Source organism: Microtus ochrogaster, chromosome 8 (assembly GCF_000317375.1).
Source record: "Microtus ochrogaster isolate Prairie Vole_2 chromosome 8, MicOch1.0, whole genome shotgun sequence".
Taxonomy (NCBI): domain Eukaryota; kingdom Metazoa; phylum Chordata; class Mammalia; order Rodentia; family Cricetidae; genus Microtus; species Microtus ochrogaster.
In genome coordinates this window covers 43,769,928-43,780,205 of record NC_022015.1, presented here as the reverse complement: position 1 = coordinate 43,780,205, position 10,278 = coordinate 43,769,928, and the positions used below count along the sequence as shown (strand labels likewise).

The 10,278-nt window shown below is 39.8% G+C and overlaps 1 protein-coding gene across 2 annotated transcripts in view; it reads right to left on the bottom strand.

The window, feature by feature from the left end:
* Positions 1-1,395: 1,395 nt before the first annotated feature.
* Lpxn (leupaxin) overlaps positions 1,396-10,278 on the bottom strand; it is a 38,998-nt gene continuing 30,115 nt past the window's right edge. For both annotated transcript variants that reach the window (XM_026781727.1, XM_026781726.1), the window contains exons 5-9: positions 9,006-9,173; positions 8,080-8,253; positions 7,880-7,961; positions 2,442-2,590; positions 1,396-2,123 (exon numbers count right to left, since the gene is read on the bottom strand). In XM_026781727.1, coding sequence (XP_026637528.1) covers positions 1,854-2,123; positions 2,442-2,590; positions 7,880-7,961; positions 8,080-8,253; positions 9,006-9,173 — 843 coding nt within the window. In that variant the 3' untranslated portion in view covers positions 1,396-1,853. The remainder of the gene's footprint in view (positions 2,124-2,441; positions 2,591-7,879; positions 7,962-8,079; positions 8,254-9,005; positions 9,174-10,278) is intronic.

Below are 10,278 nucleotides of genomic sequence, written 5' to 3'. Positions count from 1 at the left end.
TTAGTTTTCAAGATGGTCTCTCACCATTTGAGTTACACTAACTATCTTTAGAACCCCAGAAATCTACTGATCTCTGCCATTTCCCAACACTGGGATTAGAAGTGTGCATCGGCACACCTGGCTCTTTATGTGGATTCCAGAAAATAACTCAGGTCCTCATGCTTGAGGAGCAAGCAATGAGCCTCTTCCCAGCCTGTGATGCTTCTTACTGCATGGCAATCAGTACCTCTGCCATGTACTTCTCATGACACCATCATACTTCACTTTCCTTTGTTTCCGAACCATCAAAAAATAAACACGTACTTGCTTGCTTTGAAATTCTATGAAACTAAGATCTTTAAAGTGTTCACTTTGTGGTTTTTTGTTTTTGTTTTTTGTTTTGTTTTGTTTTTCTGGAATGTGTATTTAATGAAGTAAGAAAAAAATTTCTAGTAAATCAATTTAACAGTAGGATAATGAAGAGATTAAGAGATTAGATTGTATTTCAGGTAAGAATCCTTTTTGAGGAAATTATGAGGTAGATAGATTCCCCTTTGGTCATTTAGAAGTGAGAGTGCTCACCACGAGGAGAACCATCTGAGACTCGGATCCATTGGCATCTGAAAGGAAATGTTCACTTTGAAAATATAAGTTTGAGACTAAGCCATAGCACCCAGGTTTTTGAGTGTTCCCACAACCGTCATAAAGTCTGTATGCTTTATAACTCTTAATCCACCTGGCCTCTATTCTGTGAATGATTCCAGCTTCTCTCATGCCAAACTGCACAATCCATTCCCCCAACAATTTAGATAAATTCATAGTCACTAATAGAAATGTGACCTATGCTAGTCTAGTTAGGATGACTCGCTGTAGTTTTGTTTATAAGAGCTAGAAAATAAACTTTTCCTCCCCATATAAGTAATAAACACAGGAACACACATTGAACAGGCACCACATACCATGAGAGGAACACGTGACCAAATCTTACAAGGCAAAGCAACTGTGTCTGTCCAAGCATCATCCTGGAGAACTCAATATTTCACAGAATAGTGGGCCAGGTGGGAACTCCTCAACACATCCTTCATGTTTCATTTTTGAAATGCATTTTTTAAGGTATTTAATGGGAAACCAGATCTTTTTAGATAAAAAAAAAAAAGTGAAGACAGATTCTAAAAGACTTGTTACCTTGTAATTATTCAAAGATTTCAGTCTGGAAAGTAAAATGGGTAAAGGCCCGAACTAAAGAGAAGAGATAGAAACAATAGGTCTCATCTTTTAGCTTTTTCTGATTAAAAAGGGTTTACACTGCTGTATGCAAGGAAAGAAGAATGGGTACAAATTTAGCTGCAAATAGGACGTGGTGTTCTATAATATAGGAAGCAAAACATTTGTCTATCACAGGAATATGACAGTGAGTCACCAAAACCACAAGCTGCTTTATTCACACAGATGTCAGTTAAAATACACTTCCTCTTAAAATAGCAAACATTGAGGGAAGGCACTATAAGGGCTTAAGAGTAGAATCATGACTCCTGAGAGAAAAGAAAAAGCCAGACTCTGGGGCCCACAGAAGGTCTGAGAGGGGCATCAGTAGAGGTAAAAGGTGAGAAACAGAAAACCAGAGGTGGAATGAATTGTGCACATGAGAAATATACCTTCAAAGGGCCTTGATAGCATGATCTAGATCTAAATGCAAATACATAATAAGAAAAGTCTTCAAAAATAAGATTATAGGTCTAGTAACATGCAGAAATTCCCTGATTTGCTCATTTTTTGTACTCTACTAGCCCACTGAGTGAAGGTCAGGGAAACAAAGTGTGCTCTTCCCTGCCCTGGTCTCAGGCAACATGAAGTAGATGGCGGATCAAAGGGAACTACTGTGGAAAGAGCTTAGTGAAGCAGAGTTGACAGTAGGTCTTGTTGTTCTGCTCTCGGAAGATGCCTTTTGACAGCTGTGTCAAGCAGAAAGCACACACAAAGTGCTCAGGATGAAACTTGTGCCCCATGGCACTGATGCAGCGACCAGTAATGGGCTGCCCGCAGCCATAGCAGAGGGTCCCTCGGCGTTGATGGTAATGGAGTTCACAGAATGGACGGCCATCCAGTTCAAAGAAGGAGCCAGAAGAAAAACTGCTGAAGCAGTCCTGAGGATGGAGTGAACACAGACAAAAGAAATGCACATCAAGAGATACTGCCACCAAATAAGATGTTCATCTTCAAAATTCTTGACAGTTACCTGCCAGTTGTAGGATTTATCTCAGGTCCTTGACAAACAAAGGCTAGATTTACACATTGCAAAACAGACCAGCAAAAGCCCTATTTTTCTTTTTAAATAAATAAATAAAACTAACATGGATTCCTCACTTTAGACTAGAAACTATCTCACTATGTAGCAACTAGTCCACTCGGGGAAGAATATGATTCAATTTTCCCTAAAACTGAAGGTAATTGAGCATACAAACCCCACACACAAAGCACTCTGGGTGCCAGACAGTGTTCATTGCTGAAAGATAGTTTTCCAACACTGGGCGGTTGCAGCCACCACACTTAGGTGAGAACATGGCTAAGAAATCTTTTCGGCAATATGGCTTCTTGTCCTTCTCATGAAAACCTGAAAAGATAAAATCAAAGATTCATAGTTTCAGCCTTTGAGTCCTTTAAAGCTACATTAGAAGCAGAGATAAGGTCATTATTGTAACTTTTCCCAACTTTAGTATCCCCATGGTCAAAAGGAAACAATGCAGGTGCCTTTTAGCATTGAACCTGGATCACAGTCTAAGTACTAGGGGCTATTTCTCCTTAACACCTTGATACAAAGTGTTCCCTTAGCCTGAAGTTTTATTCCTGCCACTGATACAACTGTAATTCAGCTCAAAAGGTCACCTTTTCATTGGCATCAACCCAGCCCTTCTCTGTCAATCCATCTTCATCGCAGTTACTTTATCTTAAATTATTGTTATAGGCTATCTTCCCTCACTGAAAAATTAGCTTTGAGAGAAACTAGATACCATTGGTCTTGCTACCATTACCGCCCCACACACAATATTTAAAATACTTTAAAATAAGATAACACTAAATAGTAATTAACCTTGATAAGTTATCCATAGTTAACTAGTCAGTGGAGGAGAGAAAACTCACATCCCACCTCTAACTTAAATGTATCCAAAACTTGACCTTTCCATGGAAACGGATAGGTCAACTAAGTGTGAATATCCTAACTAAAACTGTATACACATGAGAAGCCACCCTGTGCCTCACCAGCCTAGTGGTATGAAACAAAGTGTGTTTAGTGGGTTGTTCAAGCTGTCTACTCCAGGAAGATTCTAGAAAGGTCCTGTGATCATAGTAGCCAGATCACAAAACTGTAATAGGAATCAGAGTAGGACCTAAATCCCATGGCTGTTCTTTCCATCTTTCGTTCTTGTCACTGTTGGATGGAGCTTGCTTCAATCAATTATGTTTTCTCTAAAACAAAAATGGGTAAGTTGTCAAAATCGTAAGGCCTAGGGATCTAAGAATCCAACCTAGCAATTTTCTATCTGTCCTGTGTTATTCTTCTGAACTCCACAGACTCAGAAAGCTTACTTTACTTTTCTCTTTTTCTTCTGACCCATTGAGAAGATTTCTAGAGTCTGTTTCAGGGAAAGTAAATGTCAACCCCACACTGCCATCATCAATGCTTAAGGAAAGAAATACCCACAGGTATCTTTTGGAGTAAAACAGCATTCTTTTTCACTCCAGCATGTCTCACTCACCTGAAAATTTGTTAAAATGCAGATTGCTAGGTCTTCCCTCTTCTCCCCACCCCCCCAATTTTTTTATTTATGGCACTAAAAATTTTGCATTCTTAACATGCCCCCAAGTGGCATGTTAAGATATAAGTTGGTATTTCTTAAGAAAGCTGCAAGACATACTACCTAACCTAGGTATGAACCCCATTTAGGAATCTGCAGAGCGGTGGTCTCCAGAGTGAGACAGTAAAAGAGTAACACCCTCCATTTCTACTTGGGTGAGTCTCAGGAGGGGAATCAAAGCAATCCATCCACCAAAATTGCTATAATGTTTCTGTACATAGTAACCCCCTAAATTGGAAAAGTTTCTGTACTGTCCTGAAGGCTCGCTCAGGGGCCAATTACCTCAAGAGAATGAATGAAAGACACTGACAATTAAAAGTTACCACAGAGACATGGGAGAGTGTTTTCACTCCAGTGTCTCTTAGCCACAGGGGAAATCAAAGAGCACCTGCATGGCCAAGATAATGAACAATTAAAAAGAAAGATGGGAAGCACTGAGGACATAGGTCCCTAGGAAAAATGCTAAGGGCCAATGTATTTAGAAACTTTAGCCTTAAAGAGGGATTCTCTGAACTGAAGAAAAATGCAGATGAGTTTAATTTCCCGGGAGGTTCCATAATTTAACTGTTATTATCAAAACTCTATATGTGTCTGTGTCCTGGAACAAAAGTCAGGATGCTATCTAATTAATGAACTGACCATATGACAGTGGACCCATTTATGGGAAAGTCAGGAAAAAGAACATGACTATAACCCAATAGGAACTTCTAAGTAGTAAATGGCTCCATTGCCATTGCCTCTATTAATATATGTTTTCAGTGTAATTTCATGTTTATTTCATATCATAATGAACCAGTGAGCCATCAGATTAGAATGAGCCCAACTCAAGAACAACTAGTTATCCTTAAGGGTTGGGCATTTTTCTTTTGTATGCAACTATGGCTATTCTTTAAATATTCCCTTTCCTGTTTCCAGACAATTTCTACAACATAATTATCATTAGATAGTGCTGCTCACCCTCTCCTTATAGGTCATCAAAGATAAGCCAAAGTATGATTTCACAAAAGTCCAACTTAGGGAATCATTGAGTTCATTGTGTTTATAGAGTATGGGTAATCCCAAAGCAGCCACACCACCAGATAGCCTCCCTGAACATGGATAACAACTTTAGTACAGCAGCACAGACAGAGTTTCTTCTTCCACTAATGTTAAATATGCTGTATGCTCTAGCACCTCTTGAAAACATGAGACCATGTACCACACTAGAGCAGAATCACATTCAGTTGGCCAGTTAGCCCCTTATTCTATGAAGGAATATCTATAGTCAATAAGCCCAATGAAGGTCTCATGTAGATAGCCACCCCTGCTCAGATGAAGAGGATGGCTGTTAAGCTTAGAGCAAAGAATTCTGCATCAGACAGTATTCATTTAATGGCTATTTATTAATTTAGTCTAATTAATTTTCATATTTCTATTGCTACTGATACAGGAAATATGTATCATTTTGATGTATTAAGTGCTTTGAACAAGCTCCAATGGACAAGCAAATCACTACAAAGAACTTTGTTAGTGCCTTATGTCAGTACTATCATGTCTGACTCTATTGCCCAGTAAAGTATAAGTTGGTACTGAGAAGGTAAGGAGACTTAGCAACAGGAGAATTAAATCTCAGTCAAAGAGTACTTAGAATATGTTAACAAAAGTGTGATGTGGCACTTACGGAAATGAGCCCTGAGTTCAAATTCTTTCCATCCCTTCAATGATATCTCAGTCAATGAAGTGCTTGCCTTGTAAACACAAGGCAAGGAACTGTGTTAGATCCCCAGACAGAACCCACCAAATAAGTAAATAGGCAAGCAAACAACAAACAAATAAATAAAAACTGGGCATAGTGACACACATTTGTAATCCACAACTGGGGAGACTGTTGGTAGCGTGGGGCTCCAAAGAGAGTCAATCCTACTCTGCAAGCTTCGGGCCTTGTCTCACTCACTCACACACACGTAGTTATGGCCCTGAGGAATAATACCTAAGGTTTCCCTCTAGCATCCACATGCATGTGTGTTCCTGGGAGGTGTAGAGAAGAGACTGGGAGACATCATCACCTAAACTGTAAACCTCAAACCAGCCCGAGCTCCACGGCACTCCATTGCTCCAAAACCAAAATGAACAATAAAAGAGGGACAAAATGTCAGGACAATTCAGAAAATAAATCCTTGCAAACTGTTAAAATGGGTCACATATAGAAGACAAAACAGGGCTGGTGAGATGGTTCAGTGGGTAAAGGAACTTACCACCAAGCCTGAGGACCTACATTCAATCATTGAGACCCACGAGGCAGAAGGAGAGAACTGACTCACTCTGTTTGCTAACCTCCATATGTATAAAATGGTACGCTCACATTCACAGGCAAAATAAAAATGCAATAAAAATTTGGGTAGCATACATAATGAAAATAAAGGGTTAATGGAAACTTCTCAATTATGGAAGCTGAACACAGTCCTAAGAATTAGGAATGCAAACATTTCCTACTGTATATTAATATACAATTCCTATAGAATTCTATGTTGAGGCAACTCAAGGGCAGTGACAGAATAAAAACATGTAAGGAATTATTTAAATTATGAAAGAATTACAAAGAAAATGAGAAGAAAGGAGATGACAGTATGAAGTATTAATAAGGATTTTTCTGGTGGTTGCTGCTTTGTTTGTTTTTATAATATAAAGTACAAGAGTGGCCGCTAACATGACAGATCTAAGGCTGGAAGGGATATCCACTTTCACTGCTGGGGTCGTCAGCATGAGCTCTCCCAGTACCTGAATTCAAAGTACTTCTCAAGTTTAGACAGGACTGGCTCAAGTCTGAAAAGCTATTGGATGAGCTGATGCCCCATCACGTCACAAAACACAGGGACTATTTGAAACTATCTAGTGGAGACTCTGGGTACTCTAGCATACCTAAGAAATAAGTCGAGCTCTCCACTGGGAGTGGGGAAAGGCAAATTAGGAACGGCTGACAAGTTGACAACTTCTCTACCATTGAAACTCTCCCACCTGTTAAACACAGTGGGTCTCAACAATCAGACCAAAAAATAATAATAATAATTAACAACAACAAAAACTGTGGAAAGGGTACTTATCAGGAGGAAGAAGGAGGTAAAATCAGGTAGATGGGAGGTTAGAGCGGGAAGTTACAGTAATCAGCATGCCCATTATACATGCAGGAAGTGATCAAAACACACTCAAAGAAAGGAGAAGTGGGGTCCAGGAAATAGAGGATCTAAAGAGAAAGGTAGTAACAGCAGATTCCAGGGATAATTTGGGGGAAAGAACTAAAATGACTGCTACTTAGCAGGAAAAAAGCATTTCAGGTTAGAGCAAAATCATCAACAAAATAAAATGGAGCAGGCTTATTAGCAGATGCAGCTGACTATTTTGGTAAGGGTTTTATGGTTCTATCAGGTAAATTAGTGGTAAGTATAGTGTAAACTAAGCTAGAAGAAAGCAACTTAAATTTTAATTCCAAGGGAAAAAATTGGTTCATATTTGTAAGTAACAGTGACACATTGTGTGTGGGAGAGGGGGTATGTATGTGTGTTTGCATGTTTGTTACATATGCCATAATTCATGTGTAGAGGTAACGACAACTTCTGGTGTCAGTCCTTTCCTTCCATGTTTGAGACAGTCTCTTCTGTCTGCACTGTGTGCATTAGGCTAGCTGGCCTGCAAGTTTCTAAGGATTGTCCTTAGAAACCTCACATCTTTGGAAGGAACACACTGGTGTCACAGACTTGTGCTACCAGCCCTAGCTTTTAAGCAGATTCAGGTCTTCTTCATAAATGTGCAGCAAGGGCTTCCCCTGCCAAGCCATCTCCAGAGGCACAATCTGTTTTTAAATGATGGATTTCCACTTCTTTAATTTAAAAAAAAATGTCAATTTAAACCAAAAGTAGTAATGATAGGGAAAAGTAGAGAGACAACATCTAGGCATGAAATTGACTTCTAAGTGGCAGTGCTGAGAACAGAAACTAAGCAGACAGCAGTCCCAAGGAAGATTGCTATTGGCCTTCCCATCTCTCAGCCTGGAGTCATAGCCTCCCACTTACCTTCTGCACCAAACACCTCTCCACAGTGAGAGCAGAAGAAGTGCTCTGGGTGCCATGTCTGGTCCATTGCTGTCAGCACTTTCTGGAAACGGCACACATGGAGAGGTATTAGAAGGCTCCAGAGTTGTAAAACATGGCCATTGCTCTTAATGAGTAATCAGATACTACATGAAAGCTGACAGGGCTGGGGAGTTACTCACATCCACGATGGGAGCGGCACAGTAGGCACAACGTGGAGAGAACAGATGGTGGTAGTCCTTGGAACAGTAGGCCAAGCCATTCCGTTCAAAGAAGGGACTGGAGCCAATCTCCTCCTTGCAGTGATTGCAAATGAAGTGCTCTGGGTGCCAGGATTGCCCCAGAGCATGGATCACCTAGGGATATCACAGAGCCTGGCATGGCAGTGCAGCAGAATGCACCTCTAGAGGGCACTCTGCATGCTGCATTTCATTAGACAACATCTCCTGGGAAGACCTAGGTTACATTAAAGACATCTGCAACCATGCTTAAAGAATAGTAAAAGGGACCTGCCATGCTGATTAATCAAGAAGCCAAGCAGAATTTACTTCTCAGCTCTGAGTCTCTGCACACCTTGCCTCGCAACCTTCCAGAATCAAATTGGAAAGCCCTGCCCTGTGGATTTGGTAATAATGGTTCAGAGTTAGTATCTCTGTTTAACGAGTCATATCTCAATTTCATTTAGCTGAAATTGCAATGAATAAATGTAAGTCCAGAAATGTCTGAAGAGAGAAAGCAGTGTGAAAGGTCATCTCAGAAATGGCAGTAAATAAAAGTGATTAGGAATTCAAACTCAGAAGGTAGACCATCCTGAACTCAAATGTTCCCTTTGCTTCTTTTTTTCTAGACTTTGATCTTTCCAAGCAATGTTTCTGAGCGCTTGACCTCCTTGTTTTTGCAAAAGATATGATAATGAAATCTCCTTAAAAGATTTATTAAACTATTAAATGTAGGAATACTAATAAATCACTTAACTCAGGATCCAGAATAATATAAGCAGTCAGTGATTGTTAACAAAAAATTAAAATATCTTAGAATACAAAGAGAAAGCCATTCTTGGACACTCACAGACACAGACTGACTGGACCAACATCCTGGATTACCCTACCTTCCCAGCAATTGGCTTTTCGCAGGAAGCACAGTGGCCCTTGGGCACGGTGGCAATCCCAAGATCTTGCAGTTCCTGTTCCAAACCCCCAAGCATTGAGTCCAACGATGCCGTGTGATCCTGTTTGTCTGGTGAGGGTTTCCTGCTGGCATCTGCTGTCACTGAAACCTTGGACAAGGAAAGAACCATGAATAGAAATCAGTCTTCTTGGCATTTGCTGTATACAACCTATTCCTATACTTCTAATGTCTGATCTTATCTTTCCCTAACCTTTCTTCAAGGAACTGGAGACATCCAACATGAACATAAATAAAAATACTTTTATTTCCATATCATTTTAAATTCCTTGAGTGAAATGAAATTTGATCATTTATCATTGATTTGTAAATCTTCTGTCTAATGAAAAAATCGAATATAAAAAGATTATATTTTTGTAGATCTTACAGTGACCTGACCCCAGATGAATATTAGTCATCTCTTTCTTTTATTCATTTATTAATTGTCAAGCACCTAATTTGTCAGTCTGCATTCTAGAACTTGCTATTAAGAAGCATATAAGCATACCAAGTTTCTAGCCTCATGGAACTTTTACTCTATGAGTAGAGGGAGGCAGATGTGCCACACTTCATAGTGACATTTCATTTGTGTTTTCATAAACAAACTTCGCCTGAAGATCAGAGTGCAAAGTAGCCACACTGGTCAGCCATACAGGCCAGACCGTGGTGACACACATCTTTATTCCCAGCAGCAGCCACATTAGTTAGCCACAGAGGCCAGGCAGTGGTGGTGCATGCCTTTAATCCCAGCACTGGAGAGGAATATAAAGTGAGATGAGACAGGAACTCGCTCTCCTTCAGTCTGAAGATTTCGTAGAGGTAAGAGCTCTCTAGTGGTTGGCTGCTTTACTTCTCTGATCTTTCAGTTTGAACCCCAATATATGTCTCTGGGTTTTTATTAGCTGTGCTATACTACTTTGAAATGACTTGTACAATGTTTAAAGGCAGTGTTAACAGAGAAGGTAATGAGATTACATTTATTAGAAGATACATCCAAACTTGTTATTATAAATCACTCATCAGTTCTACACAGACACACACACACAGACAGACAGACACGCACGCACGCGCGCACACACACACACACACACACACACACACACAAAAGCCTACTTTTTTCCTTTTTTATTAGCTGTGCTATACTACTTTGAAATGACTTGTACAATGTTTAAAGGCAGTGTTAACAGAGAAGGTAATGAGATTACATTTATTAGAAG